At 41.4% G+C, this 23,501-nt stretch overlaps 1 protein-coding gene across 6 annotated transcripts; it reads left to right on the forward strand.

Moving 5' to 3' along the window:
- Positions 1–2,273: 2,273 nt before the first annotated feature.
- LOC103148691 (cyclic AMP-responsive element-binding protein 1-like) lies at positions 2,274–23,387 on the forward strand. 6 transcript variants are annotated; one of them, XM_007567570.2, is made up of 9 exons: positions 2,274–2,555; positions 2,626–2,723; positions 4,988–5,074; positions 21,459–21,605; positions 21,674–21,771; positions 21,852–21,991; positions 22,077–22,259; positions 22,395–22,548; positions 22,638–23,387. In XM_007567570.2, exons 3-9 carry the CDS (start codon positions 4,988–4,990, stop codon positions 22,780–22,782), a joined length of 954 nt encoding a protein of 317 aa, XP_007567632.1. In that variant the 5' UTR covers positions 2,274–2,555; positions 2,626–2,723; the 3' UTR covers positions 22,783–23,387. The 6 variants fall into 6 exon arrangements, with proteins under 6 accessions (XP_007567632.1, XP_007567633.1, XP_007567631.1 ...); XM_007567571.2 differs by having other exon boundaries at positions 2,642–2,723; XM_007567566.2 differs by lacking the exons at positions 2,274–2,555; positions 2,626–2,723; positions 4,988–5,074 and adding exons at positions 18,545–18,830; positions 18,901–18,998; positions 21,271–21,357.
- The last annotated feature ends 114 nt before the right edge of the window (positions 23,388–23,501 follow it).

Consider the following 23,501-nt stretch of genomic DNA (forward strand, 5'->3'; position numbering starts at 1 on the left):
TTTTGTCACTTTTTTTTTTTTTTTGAAGATTTTATTGGCTCGAGTAGCCTTTATGCGAAAGGTATGTAATGAGAGATGTGAGAAGACATCAGGCCTGGATCTGAACCTGCGATGTCGAGGACTGAGGCCTCCATATATGGGTTGTGCTTTATCCATTAAAGTATAATACATGTAATATATGTAACATACGCATCAGACTTTGTTTATTAATTTCTAAATGCTAAGCATGTTCTCTCAATGTCAGAAAGATATTTTTAAAATAATTCTGACATTAGGAAACACAACTGCACAAAATGCAAAATTTTCTCTTGCATTTTCTCTTTCACCCCTTGTCACATTTGCCGTCATACGTGAACGGACATGAGAGAAAAGCGGTATTCTGAAATTATCACAAAAACATCGCAAATTTCCTTGCAAATATTTCTAAAGTAGCACCACAAAAGTTTTATTTTGGTTGCAAAATTCAGGAGCGGTTTAAGTTTAACAAATCAAACTTCTGACTTTTAGGTGTTTTCCTTGCTTTTCCTTGGAATATTCTTGTTAAAACTTAGAACAGATGTTTATATGTGTCTACAAACATAAGCAGAAACATAAAACAAATTATAGAGCCCATTTTAAAATTTCTGCAGGTCTGTGCAGTGCAAACCTTAACTTGGAGATTGATGATATCAGTCTTTTTCTTTTATTATTTTGCAGTAAATGTTTTAACATCTTAAAGTTTTTTGTATATTTTTTGTACTAAATGACTCAGAGCAAGTCTAACTAAACCCAACCTTACACCACCTTGGAAGACGGCACATGGATAATATTTAAAGGGAAAAAAAACTTAAATTTTCTTCAAGAAAATTAAGGTATTTTTAATTTTATTTTGAATGAATTCCCTATTTTAGTCACTATGACTAAACCACAGCTGCAGGCACACAGAAAGGTGCAGTTGAGTCATTCATTCATTTTTCTTGTGAGTGAATGGTCAACATGTAATTAAACTGAAAACATGCACAGAATTTGCAACAGAGAATCTCCAGGTGCAACATTCATTGATAAAAAGTGGAAGCTCTCCTCTGGTGCTGGGCTAATTATGGTTAGCTAAGGCTATCCTAACTGGTGGTCATCATTACCGGAAATCAATGCACAATCAAGTTTCTGACATGCACTCTCGCAGTAGACGTAAAGGCAGCCTGGTGACGGATGTTTATCAGATTTGCTGTGAGCTCTCAATGATAACCAGGTGCTTCATTATCAGGGCTGGAAAGTGCAGATTTTAAGATTTTACTTCAAGCTATTTTTTTTAACAGCAAGGTCAGATCAAGATTATTTCCACATTGATGGAGTAAATCAGCCAGGAGGAGAGGAGCACATCCACAAATGTTGCTGGTGTGTGTGCAGGGCACCTGGAATGACCTCGTACATATAAATGATGGCTATAAATTGGACTGAAATCCCATTCCCATCCTCGCAGGATTTGGACCAGCTGTAGCTGCTTAGGACCAATTTCATTCCCGCAGAAAGCATCCCCCTGCACCGAGTGGCGAGAGCTAATGAGCACATTTCATGGCTCAAGTCAACAAGCACAGGAAGAGCAAGCATGTTGCGGTTTATTACCTGATAAATAATGCAGCCGTGGTCTTCTCATTCAAATAACCTGCTAATACAAAGCCTGTCAAGCATTTGAAGGATGATTCACATGTATTTGGTCATATTAGGCGAGGATTAAAGTAATTTGACGCGACTGAAGCAGAAAACGGAAATAAGGAAAGATTTTGCTGCCATCACATGGCCAATAATTGCAACCACAGCTCAACGGTTTGTTTTATGAAACCTAATGTTTGTGTATTTCTATTCTAGTCTATAGACAACTTTATCGTTACTTACTATGTACACCGGAACTAAGGATACACAGCTTCGAGTCAAAACGGAGGTTGTGTGACGTCATGTGAAAAGGGTCTATTGTCGACACCACGACCCAGCTTGCAATACATGTACCTCTACCAACTGCTAAAAAGGTTTCCTTTCCCCTTAAATGAAATACAGTTAGTTAAATGGATATATTTTGGATATACAAGATGTTTTTCTAGCTCTCAATGTGGAACATTAAGAAGACGAAAAATAATGGAGAGAACAGAGAAACATTTTTATTCGTTTTAAAACTAAACACTTTAGTTTGTAATTTTTAGTGCACTTTTAGCATCCCAGTCTTCACTCCACTCCAGTAGGTGGCAGTAGAAGGAAGAATAAATAATAGATTTTTATTTTTTCGAGAAAAAAAACATGAAACGTTAAAAATTAACTAGCTCACTTTAAGTAAAAGCTACATTCTCGGTTATCTTCGTAGGACCTACAGTCGGCATTTTCCGTAACCTTTCGGTTTCACCCGCCGACCCTCGGATCCTCTCGCCAGAGTTGATCCTTCGCTGTCGTCGTCTGCCTCGTCCTCCTCTCCGTGTTGTTGTTCTCGGTGACGCGACGGAGGTGTAGCCTGACGCGGTCTCTTACGTGTCGGTCTGAATAAAAGTGGAGCTCCGTAGACCCGGGAGTGACGAAGCGAGTCTGTGTTGGTAAGAGGACACGCGTCCGATGTTTGCTAAACAGATAATATATATGGCTGCCCGCTGACGATATTTGTAGCCAAATTTCCGCACAGGGCCAACAAAGAGATCATGGCGGCGGCTGTTGCAGCGGCGGAGGCTCACAAAATGAGTCAGTCTCTGCAGGCTGAGACATAGGTATTAATGTGGGAGTGGGTTTTATTATTTAATTTAATAAAAATGCACAGGAATTAGTTTCTGAACCACATTGCTCTTCAACGTTAACATAGCCTTATTTTCAACCAGTAATGGCTTATGACGGATGAAATAAAGTAGTAAATGTGTCCTGTTGTAAAGAAAAAAAAACTGGCATGCAGACATTTCCCTCCATGCAAGCTTCCAGCTAGCAAAATAGCGGTATCGGCTAACACGGCTTCAGGGAAAGCTACATTGAAATGATAACACCAGGCTCTAAACATTGAGATATATATTAACATTAACGCTAAGTAACTGGAGTATTAATATATCATAATTGAACTTTTGCTAAAGTCTAGCGTCATTCATTGCAGTGATGTTAGCCACATAGCATGCTAACATTAATAGGAATGCTATCCCTAGTTGTTCAATTAGCTGCAGGCTAGAAATAAAATAATGCATAGTTTTTAAAACGCAATTCAGCAGTTTTTGCCAAGTTTTCATGTAGCTCAGGTGTACTTTGGTGCATATGTTTTAAACTGCGTTTTTCTGCAGTCCGTAAAGCTAAACCACACCCTCCGTCAGAGCCAGAACTCAACATTTCCAAACTGCTGTGCAGTTTACTGTACAGTAGGACAGAGCAATGTGGATGCAACTTTATCACCTGGTTTTCCTGATTGTTTCAAGTTATGTTTATAAAAGCTTTGAGGGAAAATCCCAAATGCGCTAACGATTGTTCTTACTGCCGCCAACATAGAATGTTAAAATTGTAACGCAATTATCAATGACGTCATTGCTATTTTGATTTTGAAACGGACGAGAGGGAAATATGTAATTAACGCCCATAAAATGAAGTACCAGTTTTGGAGCGACTGAAAGGTGCTGAATTATTCAGGTTTTCAGCCTATTATTAGCTTGCTATTGTAGACGTGCTATTTATTTCTTGCCAATTGTAGTTTTATGTATGTATTTAAACTTTTTCTTTAAGTTTTCACCACGACAAGATTTGTCCACCAGATGGCATCACATTTTTCCCGACTAGAAGAATGTTGACAACTGGCTTTTTCACTTTTCCGGCTGCCTTACTTAAATATTGAGTCATGTTCTTACATATTGCATATAAATAATGGATGGAGAAGGAGGCATCAAAATGTTGCAGCAAACCATTGGGCTATTTTAGCGCTTTATAGTAGCAATAAAACAACAATTAAAATAATAATATTAAAATACTTTTAAATTATTATTGAAAAAGTAGGTCTATATTATCTGCCTGTAGAGTGGCTATAATCCCAAAATCATATTAATTTTAATATGAATATTTTAGGCTAAAGTAGTTTTGAAACATTTATTTGTGATTATACAAAAATAGTAATAACTGCTTTTTTTGGAAGTAGATATTATTTCTTGATATTATATTGATATGATCTTGTTAACTTGTATTGTGCGTCATAATGTGGGGAAAATGCTGATTAAAAAGTATATACAATCATTCTTATATATGTATTTCATTGATGTTATTGACAGATTTCCTGATTAAAACTAAGCACTTGATTTCCTTAAAGATTTCAGGATGTTATGAATTAATGACAATATCTGACTTAGTAATAAATTGATGAATAAAACCCACTTGTAGGATTGTTTTAATAATAATGTAAATACTTCAGTTATAGTGGCACCACATGGCGTATTGTTAATTTTTCAAGCCTACCTTTTATTATTATTTACATGTTCTGTACTGCATATAACTCCACTAATATCAGCCAACCTTCCCCAAAGAGTTTATTGTGAAGGATCTGTGGAATATGCCAAACTTCTTCCAGTTTTAAAAAGATCTTGATTTGGTTTCAGAGCTGTACCGCCGTGAAACTGGATTTAAACCAAATTAAAATCAAGGTCTTTTTGGTGGAAACACACCAGATTTATTCATGAACCCAACAAATTTTCAGTTTGCGGAGCAAACTGAAAATTCGCAGAAAATGTCTTTTCTGCTGAAGAGAATTCATGGTGAAGCAAAGCAGTCCCAGAGCACCACACTGCCACCACCGTGTTGAATTCTCAGTAGTTTTCTTCTACCTGGAAGTGGGTGAATCAGAGGGAGGTTTTGGTTTTGATCAGCAGTAGTTTGCATTTTAAACTCAGGTTGGTTTGGAGCCCTTCTTTCTCTGAACTCTTCCTGGTACACAAACCAAACATATAAGGGGGGAGCGAATACTTTCTCACTGCTCTGTAGGACCTGATGTAATGTTTCTGTTCGCTGCTGATTCTAGATGAAGATGGAAGCCAGTTCAGAGGTGCAGCAAAGCGGCGAAGCAGCAGTCTCTGAGTCCGAGGCGCAACAGATCACCCTCACCCAGGTAATCCCCTCCTGCCTTCCCTCTGTCCATCATGGCCGACTTCCAGACTGCTGCTCTTGTTGGTTTGTTAAAGCTGAGCCGTTGGTATGCCACTCTGTCTGCAGGCGCCCATCACAGCAGGCCAGGTGACCTCCAGCCCAGGGGTCACCATCGTGCAGCTCCCCAACGGTCAGACGGTGCAGGTACACGGCGTGATCCAGGCAGCTCAGCCCTCCGTCATCCAGTCACCTCAGGTCCAGGCCGTTCAGGTACGCCGCTAACTCGCCTCACCACGCCTGACCAGGCTTCTGCCACTCAAAGTCCTCTGCTCTTCCAGATCTCCACTGTGGAGAGCGAGGACTCCCAGGAGTCTGTGGACAGCGTCACTGATTCCCAGAAGAGGAGAGAGATTCTTTCCAGACGGCCGTCCTACAGGTCAGAGAGGAGAGAAGAGGAAGACTTTTCTGATGTTTCAGCACCAAACCTTCATCGTCTGCTCTGATCTTCCCAAACAGGAAGATTCTCAACGACCTGTCATCCGACGCTCCCGCCGTGCCTCGCATCGAGGAGGAGAAATCTGAAGACGACTCCGGTCCAGCCATCACCACGGTTACCATGCCCACCCCCATCTATCAGACCAGCAGTGGGCAGTACAGTAAGTTTAATCTTGGGATGGTGGGGTGAGTGTGGGGGGGTTCAGGTGTGATCTGTGGAAGCTGAAGCGGTGGTTCCCTCTACAGTTGCCATCACTCAGGGGGGTGCCATCCAGCTGGCCAGCAACGGCACAGACGGGGTCCAGGGCTTGCAGACCCTCACCATGGCCAACGCCGCTGCCTCTCAGCCCGGCACCACCATCCTGCAGTACGCCCAGACTAGCGATGGCCAGCAGATCCTCGTCCCCAGCAACCAAGTTGTCGTTCAAGGTGAAACCAAGGACACCCTCTGCTAGTTTACCCAGCAACTTCACTGTGTTTCACTGACTAGAACAGTCATGGCACTGCGCCACTTCCTGTTTGTCTTAAACATATCCAGCATGTCTGTCGGTTTTCTCCAATCAGCTGCTTCTGGTGACGTCCAGGCCTATCAGATTCGGACAGCTCCAACCAGCACCATCACTCCGGGCGTCGTCATGGCAGCATCTCCTGCGTTGGGAACTGGAGGTGGTACAGAGGAAGTCACACGGAAAAGGGAGGNTATTTAGTTATGTATTACATTTGTAATTAGATAACAGTTTGCTAACTAATGTCTTGTTTCCACTGAGTGGTACAGCATTGGTCGGTTCAGTTCAGCAAGCCATTTTGTCTGTTTCCCTTATAAAAGCCCACACAACCGACCCGTACCACATCATTCCTGACCGTCCTTCAGTTCAGATCCATTTAACTATGGTACTGTACGATTAGGGGAGGGGCAACTGGCATCACCCAACTCAGTCCATTGATTAGGACACAAAAGAGCATGAGACATACAAGTGTGCCACATTAGTTGTTTGGATTTTGACCCGTCTGCCCAGTGAGAGTCCAACTTGCGGCAGAAAAGCTGTCCAGAATACGGTGGACCATAAAATAGCGTACTATACCGCTCCGTAGAAACAAGGCAGTGCGGCACAACCTCTACTCAGCTTTGCTGCACAGTGGCAACCTTCCTGCCCCTTTAAGCTAGCTGACAGAAACATGTTGACACCCAGGTCACCTCGGTTTAAGACTTTGCTACAGAAGCATATCCCAACCAGATGATGTCAAAATCAATATGGCAATGTCATCAGCGCTGCTTCAGGAGTAATAAGGCTTCCTCACCACTCTCTAGAGCCAGGCACACACTTAAGTACCCTCTTATTGTCCCCCTCCCTCTTCTTTGTCGTATCATCAAACCCATAAGCAGGCTTAACCGGGCAGGGATCAATACATCGCAAGGGGTCATGGTGAACAGGGCGAGGCTCGTGATGCTCGTACTAATGCTGCCGCCTGCTCACTCTGCTACACTCATCACTGTCAAACCAACTGTCCCATGACTGTCCTTATCATTGCCATCTTTGCCCCGGTCTAAGCTACTGACTGTCTCAGCGGCTGACCAACAGTTTAAATGATAACAAAGTAAAGGTCAATCCCTCTTGATACTGCCAAACCTTGAGGTACATAGGGGAAACGTTACTCCTAACATCCAGATGGGATCTTGTCAGATTAGAGCTGGTCTCGCCTTCCATCGTCCAATAGACCTCCTGGCTTAAACGAGGGTCCCCCCTCCCACCCCAGGGATCTTCCATCCTAACCCCTCATTACAGTCAGTTTATCATGCCAAGAAGAAAGTGGCAAAAACAAATTAGTCCACGGAAGGGGAAAATAGCCCGGCATATCGATTCCCCCTTTTCATGCCAGAGTGGAGCGCAGAAAATATTGGGCTATAAAAGGGAAACAAGGATATAAAGCCATTATGGTCCGCACTTAATTGATCCTACTTCCCATAACAAATTAATTGAGCGGAAAATGGCAGATGGCTTTGATGAATGTCATAAAAAAGGCTTGTCAGCAGGCCCGGTGTGTGCGACCTCTCACTGTATGGCATGAAGGAGCTACTCAGGAACAGGCTTCCGGGAGTGCAGCATGTGTTTCTTTGAGTACTTACATCCCAGTGATCCGGATGTTAATCACATTGACTTATTGACATCATTGCTAATTGTCTGCTGCTACTCCATGGACCTTTTTTTTCCCCTGCTTTCCTTAATGTCCGATTTCATTCCATAACTGCAGTTGCTGTTCAGGTGTTTGTTTGCTAACGTAGGAGTGTGTCTGTGTGTGTTTGCTTCAGCGTGTGTTTATACTGACAAGCTGATGTCCCAGAAGCAGAACAAATGCTAATTTAATCAATTGGCTATAAATCCTACTGGCCGCTGACTCATGCGTCTGCTGCCCTGGGGACTCCGACAAAAACACCCTACCAGTGCATTTTGCTTGGGGTACACACACTCTGATGCCAACACGCACACACATCCAAAGCATCCATCTTCCATTCTCATCTTTCTGTTTGCATCCCTGCAGCATGCGGAAGAGGAGCCACAGAGTACAAGCTGATATGCATATGTTGACATACTGAGATAATTGCTTTTTTTTTTTTCGCCACCCATTTTAAGTTCCTCAGCTGTCCTCAGGAACTTGGAAAATGTATAGAGCCAGACTTCTACTTTTTTAGTTAATAAGTGTGGAAAAAAATTAAAAGATGTTGATCAAGGCTTTCTGAAAACAAACAAAAAAAATAGACTGCATTGTCTAAAATGTCTAATGTCTGTCTAAAATAAGTTCGTTTCAGATCATTGTCTTGTTGGAACACCCAACTCTATTCAAACTATAACTGTCTAGTTGATGACTTGAGATGAAAATGAAAAATGTGTTCTTCGATTTGACAGCCTCACTGATCTTGGTTACAATCCTGGTGTGAAGGACAGTGGCGCTGGTGTTTTAGCAGTTTCAGTTTAAGTGGTTTCTGTTAATCAAAACAAATTTGGTTGTCTGGGACATTTTGGGTTAACTGATGTTGCAGTTCTATCTCCAATGGATGTTCCTTTGTCTTCCATTCAAGAAAATGAAATGGCCTTATTAAAAAACAAAAAATGAAAACGTGTTCTCTCACCAAGAACATTGCTGGGAGCTTCAGGCTGAATTATGCCAGAAGCTACATAAAGTGTGTGGGTTGAACACAACTTCCAGAGGATCTCTTAACCAAGTATTAGATGGGGTGTAAATATTTGAGTCTGTATGCTTGTTGCTTACCATGAGTGTGTGCAATAGATCCAGATTATATGTCCTGGTTAGCATCCCAAAAACCAATTTGCACTGTGGAATTATTTATTGGGAGCATATTCCCTTGTAAGTTTGGCCTCTGCTCTTCACATATTTCTGACTCACCTGCAGTTTCAAAAGATCTACTTTTGTTAAACTTGCTGATACGGCGTCTCCAGTGGGAGTCGACTTGGGGGGGGCACTTTGGGGCAGCGGAGTGACAGGAAAATAAAAAACGGAGATGCAGAAAAGTGACAGAAAGTAACACAGAAACAGAGGTGACAAAAGAGAGGAGGAGGAAGCCGCCTGCTGCCAGCAGCGCTGCTGGATGATGCCCACAGGCTCTGTTCAGAATTCTGCAGGGCCTCTGCGGCCCCCGTGCTCCCCATCAATCTCCGCCTGCTCTGGCAGCCGCCAACGGCTGCATCTTAATCTGCCGGGGCCCGACGTGAGGACGGACAGGTCGCCTGGGCTGCACAGTAAATAACTCGTCTGTCCTCTTTGGTTCCTCTGTGCGAACACATTCACAGAATATTTCTCCACAAATATTCCTCGGTTTCTGACTTTTGAAAACATCTGAGGGTCTAGAGGATTTCTGTTTATTTTTTGGCAGTGTTTTTTTCTCTTCAAGTCTTACATTTCGAACTGAGCGAATGTATCATTTTCAGTAATACAAAAACATTGTACTTCGTGTAAATCTATATATCTGCATCAAACGCTGAGATTGGTGCCATAAATTCATCTGATGATAAATTATTCTGAAAGTAATTCCATCCATCCATTCCTGGTTCTATTACTCTTCCTACACAGAGACTCAGAAGGGTCTCTGACCACCATATCAAACCCTCCTACTTCTCAGGTTGCTTCAACAAGGTTCACAAGGTTAATTGACCCACATGGTGACATGATATTATTGACATCTTGATGTGCAAATGAGTGATGGAAAACCAATGTTGGCCCAAATGACCCAAAACTAATGACAAAGTGTCATGGGACAAATCAGCATTGTGAGGTTTGTAGAAATGCCACAACTGTAGTGCTCCTCAAACTATTTGAATTATGAAATACTTGTGATGTCTAGCATTTTTAGGGATCCTGATGCATAAAAATGACTCCTATATATAAACTGATTGTAGGTAAATGTTTCAGTGTGTGTGATGAAAGCCGGTCTTGACCCAGATATCCATCATTTGGACTCACGCTCACAAATAGAAGTACTCGTGTGGTAATCTTACTCTTTGCGACGATGTGACTTTGAATGCACCTTTCACATCTGTCAGTTTTCATGTGTACCTTTCTGTTCCTCTGTCACACACAAGCGTGTACACTGTCACGCCCAGCACAACACACACTCGCACAAAGCGGCCATCGCTGTGCGTACCGGCAATGGTGGCAGAAGTGGAGATCTGACACAAAAGATGCTCTATCACAGCGACACGGCGGAGGCAAGGTGAGACGGCCCCACGGATTAGAGGGCGGCTATCTCTGGCACCCAGGGCCCTATGGAAAATCCGGGAGGCGGCCCGGCACGAGTCGCTGAGCTCTGAAGCCGCTCCACCCACAACCTTTAGCGCCGGCCCCCAGAGAGGATCAAACCAACCTGCAGCCCCGCTGCGCTAACCCCCCTGCCCCCCCTCCCATCCCACTTCTGTTCCCCACCTTCATGGGTCAAAGGTCACAGAATCCTCCCCACCCGCCAACCGCACTTGCTCCACTTGCTTCGGGGCAGAGCACATTGTCTTCCCACTAGGATGCAGGTTTCCATGGCAACCTTTGAACTCTGTAGCAGGAGTCGGGGAGGGATAACAGCAGGGTTTGCTGGGTAAAAAGGCTCTAGATGTGTGAATTGGCAGCTTTTCATCATATATATATAATACAAGCCTAGATGGACACAGTTCTACTGTAAAGACACACTTTGCTCCTTTGTTTGACAGATGACCTTATGGTCTGTGTCACAGAGCTGAAGCGTCTGCCTCTGTTGGGAATAATAGTGTCTAAAATGACATGTTATGACAGAGAGAGGTGTAACACACTCGCACACAAAGGAGTGTGGATTTCCATCTGTGTATATGTTACCTATTGCATTTCTACTGTATGAGGTGACTGGAAAGAAATAAAAAGCTTGCGCTGAAGGTTTTGTTCACAAATATTTCATTTGTCTTTTATTTTTACTATTGTTAAATTCTCACAACGACCAGCGTCAAGAAAACTGCCGCAAAAACTGTTAAAATCTTAACGGTTATGAAACTGCACAAGAACAAAAAGCACTGGATTCTCAAAGACTGGCCCTGTTTGCACAAAAAATGAAACTGAAAAAAAGAAGTGCTGGTTGGATTAATAGTTTAGTTGAATATTTTCCCAAAAATGGTGCCGCTCCCAAGTATAAGGAACTTGTCGCTTCAATGTCTGAATAACACAAGGCTGATTATGAACACAATCTCTGTGGCTTAAATATGAATATATTTGAAATTTTACTAGCTCATTCAACTGTTTATATTCATCACCACCTTGATTTTTAATGACTCATTATGTCACCAATCTTATTCACGTGTGATTTTAATTTGAATATTTTGTGAAAACAGCATAATTGCGAAATTGTGTTTTTGCAACATTAGATGAATATTGAAAAAGTTTGTCATTTGAAAGTCATCACCATTTTCTGATGAAACCCAACACGCAGGACTCAGTAGCTCAAATTGAGCTTCTGCTTGATTGGTTATGAAACTGGGTGGAATTTTGACATTTTCAAAGCAGTCAGACGGACATGGTGTCAAGGATGAAAGGAGAGAAGAATTTACCAGAATCTTGCTGTTGATGCTACACAAGAAAATAAAACAAGACAACCTTGGGTTCATTCTACAGTACAAACAAGGTCCCATAAGGCTGCCTTTAAATATACATCTATAATCACTGCATGAAGTCTCAGAAAGTCATTTTTACCACATTATTTGTTCTTATAGGGGAAACTGATCAGACGTAGATGGTTCTTGTAGCTTGATTCACTTTCACCTTGAAGCATCTCCTGCTGGCTCTAATATTAAATCTTCTTGATGGCTCTTTGCCGACTGATTCCCAGCATGTTGGATGTTTTTCTTTTCTGAAGGACTTTGACCTTACTTGCCTTCTTAATTATGTCCTCCAAGACATTTTTTTCTAACTTTTCAGCCTTATTTCAAACCAAGTAGCTGTCATAACAGTCAGTTACTAAACAGGGGCTTAATTTATCTGGGGACAAAATGCAATATTTTTTAAATCTAATTTTGCCCTGAGAAATAATCTCACTCTCCACACAGTGACGCCCCTTTGTGGTAAGCACTGCTCTAGGGGGACATTTGGGTATAATGAACTCTAAGGGTTTTTTTTTTCTCTCTTACCGACCCACTTTTTTAGCTGCTGGTAGTGGTGGGCTACAATGACGGTATCCATAAAAAAAATATATGTAAACATCCTAAAATCAACAGTAAAAGTAATGGACAATCTTAATACAAGCACATTCCATCCAAAGTAGTTTCCATAAAACTGGTAACTCCTTGGACTCTTCAGTTGTAGGTCCATCAGGCAGCGGTATGATACGGTATGGAATGGATAAGGCAGAACTACTGATGTCACACAATGCAGTTCATTGATTTTGAAACAGAAAAACGTCTGTTCCTATGACAACATGAGACGTACTCATTCTTTGCATTCGTTGTTGCACTAATATGGTGGATAGCTGGTGGTAGAAACTCTCTTATGGTTCGGCATGAAACAAACCACATTGACTCATGCCAGATTCAGTAGAAACGAGGCATACCTGTGTCTCTTTCCCAGATGAAATCATTAAGGGTGTCACGGATGGGGTGTTTTGAGAGATGGTGAGAGTAAACGCAGGAACCCAAGTAATGAAGAAATGATGAATTTAATGTTAAGAGCTCAAACACAGTCCATACACAGGCGGCACGGCAGAGAGTTAGCACACAGCTAATAACAGTAGCAACTAAGAAGCTAAGGACTGGGAAAGCGAGCTAAACCTACACAGGACTATACAGTTCAACTCTGACGGCATGCAGGCAGACGAACAATGACATGTGACGTACACAACGAACACACGACAAGCATCTAACAAACTTCTGATATCTGACGAGGATCCGACGACAAACAAAGACAACAGGTTGGACTAAATACACAGGGAGGGTAATCAGGAAATTAGACACAGCTGGGATCAATCTACAGGGAAACAGGACTAAACACAGAAAATCTCAAAATAACTACACAGAGACACACAGATCACAACAAGGGAGCTATTGCTGCTAATAGTTTTGTGCACAATGTCCAAATCCATCCAACTGATGAAGCTCCTGCTAACTGTAAATTGCTGAACACTTTAACCTTTTTTTCTTTTTTTTAAGCTTTGTTCATTTGTTTGTGACTCCTTTCTGTCCTTTAAACTCGTAAGAATAATGTAGCCTCGTAATGAGCCTTTTTTATGGGTAAAAGGAGTTGTTCCTTCCCACTGTCACCACGTTCTTACTCAGAATGCGAAATTAGTGTAGAGTTGATAACTAGATTTTTTTTTTCCGGCCGAAATTTGATTGATTTGAACTCATTATGGACTGTCACAGTGGACCTTAGAGCCAAACTGCAGACAACTGCTTAAGTGTCGCATTAGACAAATATATTTTCTAAAAAAAGAAGAAAAAAACACTGCAAACTTACACAGTCTTAACTGAGTTGAAGAGAATAAAGAAACCAGGAATCTAAATAGCTGATGAGACAGGTGAGAGGCATTACTAAGATGGAGAAACACAGGGTTCATTGAACTTGATTTCTGGGACAATTAGCTAAACTGAGAAACTGGAACCAAAAGGAGAAACAGGCCTTACAACAATCTATGAAAATAAATGCAAATACACAAGAAGCGTGACATTAAGGACATAACGCTTACTAAATGAAGACATGAACACCAAACTTAAACAACACAAACTAATGAAACTAATGAGGATGAATAAGAAAACCAAAACACTGACACAAGAACATGACAGGAATAATCCAAAAGAAAGAAAAAAAACTAATAATCAGGACAAAGGAATAAAGTATTAAATTAGACATGGCAAAACCTACCAAAAATAACTAATAATTGAAAAAAAAAACATTCTATAGAATTAGGTCTGAATCGGATGGATTTGTCTTATAAAGTGTCTTCTTCCAAGTAAATTGAACTGATGAGAATATGTCAGCATTTGGGGGGGGGGAACCCCAAAAATAAAACTGTTTTTTTTATTATTACTGGTTTGGTTATTAGGATTGTGTATCTTGTATTTGTTTTGCTTTTGACTTTTTGTTTCTTTTTCTGTTGTTTGCATGCATCGTCTTCTGTTGTCATGGCTTGTCTTTTTCGCCGCTGCATTTTGTCTAATTTGTGTCCATCACACCAGGAAGTGAAAGGTGTAATTTATTTCCTGCAGCCAGCTGTCTGTCTGTCTGTGTGGAAGAGTGGAAGTTATGACAAAGCAATGATTGTTTCGTAATGAAACTGAAAATGAAATCACATTTACATTTTAGACTTTCTCCGTCTCTCAAGATTCAGTCAAGGAAAAAAAAAAAGAAAGAAGAAAAATCCTTACCTTGATATATCCACTGAGAGGTGACTTATTTAAAGTGCTTATGGCGATGTGATTAGACTTGAACATATTTAACCTTTAAGTAAAAATGGGAGTGATGGGGGAGGGGAACTGCTGGGAGGAAGAAGGAGCTGGCTGATTGAGATCGGCCGATGGAGTTGCTGCCTCCGGCCAGATTAGCGGGAGGTTTGGGTCAGTCAGCGCCGGCTCCGTGTTCAGATAAACTTTCCTGCCTCACAGCTGCTGCTTGATACCGAGCCATAGTTTTCCTTCCTATCTCTGAAACTCACATCTTCAAATTTAAGGACCTGGCTTATGAGATACAGAGAGAGAGAGAGAGAGAGAGAGAGAACAAGAGAGTGGGGCCCTGTATCCATGGCAACCCCAGCCAGGTGCACTGGTTCATATGCAATTCAGGTAATTCAACACCACAATGAAAAGCAGCATGCATATAAGGTCAGTGGTATTCAAATGCACCACGTGTTCCTGGCTCTGTGTTCGTATTTTTGCTCGCTCTCTTGACCTCCCGGCACGGCCATGTGACCTGATCTCTGCCACGGCGCCCCCTGCTTGACTGGCAGGTATGATATTTCCTTTGACTGAGGGCTGCATCTAAAGGCAGACAACAACGTCGACAGAATATTATTAATTCGCTGGGCATCACAGCATCAACGCAGAGACGGTTCATCTGACACAAGACGTGCGTTTTACATACATCGCCAAGAATTGGACTGGGCCGTGATTTTTTTTATATATTTGTATACTTGCTGGATTAAAAAATACACAGTGTGAGATACACGGTACAAATGGAAGAAGAGAAGAAGATAAAAAGAGGGGAGAGACAAATTAAGGAGAGTGACATGGAGGGCTGGATGTCGATGGGGGTGTTGGAGACTTGCATTAAGCCGGGGGCTTTAACAGCTGGGTTTAAGGGGAGAGAAAAGGGATGGGCTTCAGATTGAAGTCAGGTTTCTGCTTCATGTTCCCATCCTCCTCCTCACACAGTGCAGTACCTCCTTTTGGATTTCTCTTGATTTATTTTCTTGGTTTTGTCACAATTAAATGTTTCAGGTCAGCAAATAAATTTGCAAACAGTCAAACAAATCATGCCAAACAAGTCGAGCTGCATTTGGTATCAAGTAAATACTTGGCCAGTATAAATAGTATGATACTTTTTATTATTTAACTGTCTCTCCAGTTTTTTTTTTTTGAGATCACGTTGATCACGCAAAATCAATAGATGCCCACATTTGCTTTATGTGCAACTGTGAGTTTATTGCAAATTTACCAAAACAATGGTCAAAAGCATGTAGTGATAATAAATACCACCTGGAGGAAACTGAATTTCTGTCGCATCCTGGGTTGGTTTGATTATTTGATTCTAGTTTTGTTATTATTCTGTGTTCCTTAGTGTCCATCTTCGATTAGATCAGTTTGGTTTCTCCTTTACATTAGTTCAGTTCTTCTTAATGATTCTGGATTATTATGTTTATTTCTTGTGTCTAGTTATTCCTTGTTATTCTTAGATTCATTTTCTCTCTCTCTTCCCTCACACCTGAAACCCGCTAGCCAATCAGCCCAGGTCTTTTGTTCCAACATTCACCCTCAAAGTATTTAAACCTTTCTCCCGCTCACATTCCTTGCTGATTCCTTCTGTTAAACAGTGATAGCCTGTTAGCACCACCTTGCTTCTCTGATGTTTTTTTTTTCTCTTTGATCCTGGTTTCCTGTTTTTGTTTGACTCTGGCTTCCTGTGTTCCCTGTGGTTTTTGTTAGTTTTATTAAAACATTCATCTACAAGCTTCCTCTGTCTCTCTGCAACTGGGTCAACAGACGCAGAACAGGACAATTTTTTTGTCACTTTTTTTTTTTTTTTGAAGATTTTATTGGCTCGAGTAGCCTTTATGCGAAAGGTATGTAATGAGAGATGTGAGAAGACATCAGGCCTGGATCTGAACCTGCGATGTCGAGGACTGAGGCCTCCATATATGGGTTGTGCTTTATCCATTAAAGTATAATACATGTAATATATGTAACATACGCATCAGACTTTGTTTATTAATTTCTAAATGCTAAGCATGTTCTCTCAATGTCAGAAAGATATTTTTAAAATAATTCTGACATTAGGAAACACAACTGCACAAAATGCAAAATTTTCTCTTGCATTTTCTCTTTCACCCCTTGTCACATTTGCCGTCATACGTGAACGGACATGAGAGAAAAGCGGTATTCTGAAATTATCACAAAAACATCGCAAATTTCCTTGCAAATATTTCTAAAGTAGCACCACAAAAGTTTTATTTTGGTTGCAAAATTCAGGAGCGGTTTAAGTTTAACAAATCAAACTTCTGACTTTTAGGTGTTTTCCTTGCTTTTCCTTGGAATATTCTTGTTAAAACTTAGAACAGATGTTTATATGTGTCTACAAACATAAGCAGAAACATAAAACAAATTATAGAGCCCATTTTAAAATTTCTGCAGGTCTGTGCAGTGCAAACCTTAACTTGGAGATTGATGATATCAGTCTTTTTCTTTTATTATTTTGCAGTAAATGTTTTAACATCTTAAAGTTTTTTGTATATTTTTTGTACTAAATGACTCAGAGCAAGTCTAACTAAACCCAACCTTACACCACCTTGGAAGACGGCACATGGATAATATTTAAAGGGAAAAAAAACTTAAATTTTCTTCAAGAAAATTAAGGTATTTTTAATTTTATTTTGAATGAATTCCCTATTTTAGTCACTATGACTAAACCACAGCTGCAGGCACACAGAAAGGTGCAGTTGAGTCATTCATTCATTTTTCTTGTGAGTGAATGGTCAACATGTAATTAAACTGAAAACATGCACAGAATTTGCAACAGAGAATCTCCAGGTGCAACATTCATTGATAAAAAGTGGAAGCTCTCCTCTGGTGCTGGGCTAATTATGGTTAGCTAAGGCTATCCTAACTGGTGGTCATCATTACCGGAAATCAATGCACAATCAAGTTTCTGACATGCACTCTCGCAGTAGACGTAAAGGCAGCCTGGTGACGGATGTTTATCAGATTTGCTGTGAGCTCTCAATGATAACCAGGTGCTTCATTATCAGGGCTGGAAAGTGCAGATTTTAAGATTTTACTTCAAGCTATTTTTTTTAACAGCAAGGTCAGATCAAGATTATTTCCACATTGATGGAGTAAATCAGCCAGGAGGAGAGGAGCACATCCACAAATGTTGCTGGTGTGTGTGCAGGGCACCTGGAATGACCTCGTACATATAAATGATGGCTATAAATTGGACTGAAATCCCATTCCCATCCTCGCAGGATTTGGACCAGCTGTAGCTGCTTAGGACCAATTTCATTCCCGCAGAAAGCATCCCCCTGCACCGAGTGGCGAGAGCTAATGAGCACATTTCATGGCTCAAGTCAACAAGCACAGGAAGAGCAAGCATGTTGCGGTTTATTACCTGATAAATAATGCAGCCGTGGTCTTCTCATTCAAATAACCTGCTAATACAAAGCCTGTCAAGCATTTGAAGGATGATTCACATGTATTTGGTCATATTAGGCGAGGATTAAAGTAATTTGACGCGACTGAAGCAGAAAACGGAAATAAGGAAAGATTTTGCTGCCATCACATGGCCAATAATTGCAACCACAGCTCAACGGTTTGTTTTATGAAACCTAATGTTTGTGTATTTCTATTCTAGTCTATAGACAACTTTATCGTTACTTACTATGTACACCGGAACTAAGGATACACAGCTTCGAGTCAAAACGGAGGTTGTGTGACGTCATGTGAAAAGGGTCTATTGTCGACACCACGACCCAGCTTGCAATACATGTACCTCTACCAACTGCTAAAAAGGTTTCCTTTCCCCTTAAATGAAATACAGTTAGTTAAATGGATATATTTTGGATATACAAGATGTTTTTCTAGCTCTCAATGTGGAACATTAAGAAGACGAAAAATAATGGAGAGAACAGAGAAACATTTTTATTCGTTTTAAAACTAAACACTTTAGTTTGTAATTTTTAGTGCACTATTAGCATCCCAGTCCTCACTCCACTCCAGTAGGTGGCAGTAGAAGGAAGAATAAATAATAGATTTTTATTTTTTCGAGAAAAAAAACATGAAACGTTAAAAATTAACTAGCTCACTTTAAGTAAAAGCTACATTCTCGGTTATCTTCGTAGGACCTACAGTCGGCATTTTCCGTAACCTTTCGGTTTCACCCGCCGACCCTCGGATCCTCTCGCCAGAGTTGATCCTTCGCTGTCGTCGTCTGCCTCGTCCTCCTCTCCGTGTTGTTGTTCTCGGTGACGCGACGGAGGTGTAGCCTGACGCGGTCTCTTACGTGTCGGTCTGAATAAAAGTGGAGCTCCGTAGACCCGGGAGTGACGAAGCGAGTCTGTGTTGGTAAGAGGACACGCGTCCGATGTTTGCTAAACAGATAATATATATGGCTGCCCGCTGACGATATTTGTAGCCAAATTTCCGCACAGGGCCAACAAAGAGATCATGGCGGCGGCTGTTGCAGCGGCGGAGGCTCACAAAATGAGTCAGTCTCTGCAGGCTGAGACATAGGTATTAATGTGGGAGTGGGTTTTATTATTTAATTTAATAAAAATGCACAGGAATTAGTTTCTGAACCACATTGCTCTTCAACGTTAACATAGCCTTATTTTCAACCAGTAATGGCTTATGACGGATGAAATAAAGTAGTAAATGTGTCCTGTTGTAAAGAAAAAAAAACTGGCATGCAGACATTTCCCTCCATGCAAGCTTCCAGCTAGCAAAATAGCGGTATCGGCTAACACGGCTTCAGGGAAAGCTACATTGAAATGATAACACCAGGCTCTAAACATTGAGATATATATTAACATTAACGCTAAGTAACTGGAGTATTAATATATCATAATTGAACTTTTGCTAAAGTCTAGCGTCATTCATTGCAGTGATGTTAGCCACATAGCATGCTAACATTAATAGGAATGCTATCCCTAGTTGTTCAATTAGCTGCAGGCTAGAAATAAAATAATGCATAGTTTTTAAAACGCAATTCAGCAGTTTTTGCCAAGTTTTCATGTAGCTCAGGTGTACTTTGGTGCATATGTTTTAAACTGCGTTTTTCTGCAGTCCGTAAAGCTAAACCACACCCTCTGTCAGAGCCAGAACTCAACATTTCCAAACTGCTGTGCAGTTTACTGTACAGTAGGACAGAGCAATGTGGATGCAACTTTATCACCTGGTTTTCCTGATTGTTTCAAGTTATGTTTATAAAAGCTTTGAGGGAAAATCCCAAATGCGCTAACGATTGTTCTTACTGCCGCCAACATAGAATGTTAAAATTGTAACGCAATTATCAATGACGTCATTGCTATTTTGATTTTGAAACGGACGAGAGGGAAATATGTAATTAACGCCCATAAAATGAAGTACCAGTTTTGGAGCGACTGAAAGATGCTGAATTATTCAGGTTTTCAGCCTATTATTAGCTTGCTATTGTAGACGTGCTATTTATTTCTTGCCAATTGTAGTTTTATGTATGTATTTAAACTTTTTCTTTAAGTTTTCACCACGACAAGATTTGTCCACCAGATGGCATCACATTTTTCCCGACTAGAAGCATGCTGACAACTGGCTTTTTCACTTTTCCGGCTGCCTTACTTAAATATTGAGTCATGTTCTTACATATTGCATATAAATAATGGATGGAGAAGGAGGCATCAAAATGTTGCAGCAAACCATTGGGCTATCTTAGCGCTTCATAGTAGCAATAAAACAACAATTAAAATAATAATATTAAAATACTTTTAAATTATTATTGAAAAAGTAGGTCTATATTATCTGCCTGTAGAGTGGCTATAATCCCAAAATCATATTAATTTTAATATGAATATTTTAGGCTAAAGTAGTTTTGAAAGATTTATTTGTGATTATACAAAAATAGTAATAATATAACTGCTTTTTTTGGAAGTTGATGTTATTTCTTGATATTATGATATTGATATGATCTTGTTAGCTTGTATTGTGCGTCATAATGTGGAGAAAATGCTGATTAAAAAGTATATACAATCATTCTTATATATGTATTTCATTGATGTTATTGACAGATTTCCTGATTAAAACTAAGCACTTGATTTCCTTAAAGATTTCAGGATGTTATGAATTAATGACAATATCTGACTTAGTAATAAATTGATGAATAAAACCCACTTGTAGGATTGTTTTAATAATAATGTAAATACTTCAGTTATAGTGGCACCACATGGCGTATTGTTAATTTTTCAAGCCTACCTTTTTTTATTATTTACATGTTCTGTACTGCATATAACTCCACTAATATCAGCCAACCTTCCCCAAAGAGTTTATTGTGAAGGATCTGTGGAATATGCCAAACTTCTTCCAGTTTTAAAAAGATCTTGATTTGGTTTCAGAGCTGTACCGCAGTGAAACTGGATTTAAACCAAATTAAAATCAAGGTCTTTTTGGTGGAAACACACCAGATTTATTCATGAACCCAACAAATTTTCAGTTTGCGGAGCAAACTGAAAATTCGCAGAAAATGTCTTTTCTGCTGAAGAGAATTCATGGTGAAGCAAAGCAGTCCCAGAGCACCACACTGCCACCACCGTGTTGAATTCTCAGTAGTTTTCTTCTACCTGGAAGTGGGTGAATCAGAGGGAGGTTTTGGTTTTGATCAGCAGTAGTTTGCATTTTAAACTCAGGTTGGTTTGGAGCCCTTCTTTCTCTGAACTCTTCCTGGTACACAAACCAAACATATAAGGGGGGAGCGAATACTTTCTCACTGCTCTGTAGGACCTGATGTAATGTTTCTGTTCGCTGCTGATTCTAGATGAAGATGGAAGCCAGTTCAGAGGTGCAGCAAAGCGGTGAAGCAGCAGTCTCTGAGTCCGAGGCGCAACAGATCACCCTCACCCAGGTACTCCCCTCCTGCCTTCCCTCTGTCCATCATGGCCGACTTCCAGACTGCTGCTCTTGGTTTGTTAAAGCCGAGCCGTTGGCATGCCACTCTGTCTGCAGGCGCCCATCACAGCAGGCCAGGTGACCTCCAGCAGCCCAGGGGTCACCATCGTGCAGCTCCCCAACGGTCAGACGGTGCAGGTACACGGCGTGATCCAGGCAGCTCAGCCCTCCGTCATCCAGTCACCTCAGGTCCAGGCCGTTCAGGTACGCCGCTAACTCGCCTCACCACGCCTGACCAGGCTTCTGCCACTCAAAGTCCTCTGCTCTTCCAGATCTCCACTGTGGAGAGCGAGGATTCCCAGGAGTCTGTGGACAGCGTCACTGATTCCCAGAAGAGGAGAGAGATTCTTTCCAGACGGCCGTCCTACAGGTCAGAGAGGAGAGAAGAGGAAGACTTTTCTGATGTTTCAGCACCAAACCTTCATCGTCTGCTCTGATCTTCCCAAACAGGAAGATTCTCAACGACCTGTCATCCGACGCTCCCGCCGTGCCTCGCATCGAGGAGGAGAAATCTGAAGACGACTCCGGTCCAGCCATCACCACGGTTACCATGCCCACCCCCATCTATCAGACCAGCAGTGGGCAGTACAGTAAGTTTAATCTTGGGATGGTGGGGTGAGTGTGGGGGGGTTCAGGTGTGATCTGTGGAAGCTGAAGCGGTGGTTCCCTCTACAGTTGCCATCACTCAGGGGGGTGCCATCCAGCTGGCCAGCAACGGCACAGACGGGGTCCAGGGCTTGCAGACCCTCACCATGGCCAACGCCGCTGCCTCTCAGCCCGGCACCACCATCCTGCAGTACGCCCAGACTAGCGATGGCCAGCAGATCCTCGTCCCCAGCAACCAAGTTGTCGTTCAAGGTGAAACCAAGGACACCCTCTGCTAGTTTACCCAGCAACTTCACTGTGTTTCACTGACTAGAACAGTCATGGCGCTGCGCCACTTCCTGTTTGTCTTAAACATATCCAGCATGTCTGTCGGTTTTCTCCAATCAGCTGCTTCTGGTGACGTCCAGGCCTATCAGATTCGGACAGCTCCAACCAGCACCATCACTCCGGGCGTCGTCATGGCAGCATCTCCTGCGTTGGGAACTGGAGGTGGTACAGAGGAAGTCACACGGAAAAGGGAGGTCCGGCTAATGAAAAACAGGTGCTGGTTACCGTCTGGAAGTGATAACATTTTTTATTTTTATTTTTTTAAGTAATATGAAACTTTATTGGGCTGTGTGTGTGACACAGGGAGGCAGCCCGGGAGTGTCGCAGGAAGAAGAAGGAGTACGTGAAGTGTTTGGAGAACCGTGTGGCTGTACTGGAGAACCAGAACAAAACCCTCATCGAGGAGCTCAAAGCCCTCAAAGACTTGTACTGCCACAAATCAGAGTAGAGCGCCCCCCCATGTACAGAGACTCCAGTCAGAGCCGCACCCGGAAGCCACTCCTCCTTTTCTACGTTTCCTGCTTTCTTACAAAAAAAAAAAAAAAAAACTGCTGATAAATCTGACAGTGGGAATTACTGAGACATAAAACACACCTGTCCCTCTTTACGCATCGCTTTTCCTTCATAAGAGGACAGGGAGCATTTCAGAGCTCATGGAAAGCATTCCAGTCACTGGGGCCCAATCAAGCTGGGCTGAATCACCAGCAAAGAGGAAGTGACATCAGCCACCTCCCAAAAGGCCGGTCGCTCGGATAACTCAGAGGTTACGTTTGTATTCCTAACTTGCATTAATCTGTTACCTAATCACGCTATGAACTGTAGGTGGGTCGTTTTGTCTCTGACTTGAATTTGTTTATTCTCCGTTTATTTGCTTCTGTGACGCCATGTTTTAATTTTTTTTTTCTACATATGCCTTTTTAGGACAAACAGCTAAATATGAACTGTAAAATGCAGCTTTAAAATTACAGTATTGAACTTGGGAAACATTTGAGACACCATTTTGTCTTTTTTTCTAGAACATAAAAATATTAAAGCTAAATCATTTTGATGATAGCGCAATTTTTTTTTTTTTGTCTTTTTTGTTGTTAAAAGTGAATTTAAAAAACTGTAATGAACATTTATTTTTAAAACTAGTTTTTTTTTTGTTTTTGTTTTTTTACAAAAAGA

This window comes from Poecilia formosa, unplaced genomic scaffold, assembly GCF_000485575.1.
Source record: "Poecilia formosa unplaced genomic scaffold, Poecilia_formosa-5.1.2 Scaffold210, whole genome shotgun sequence".
Taxonomy (NCBI): Eukaryota; Metazoa; Chordata; class Actinopteri; order Cyprinodontiformes; family Poeciliidae; genus Poecilia; species Poecilia formosa.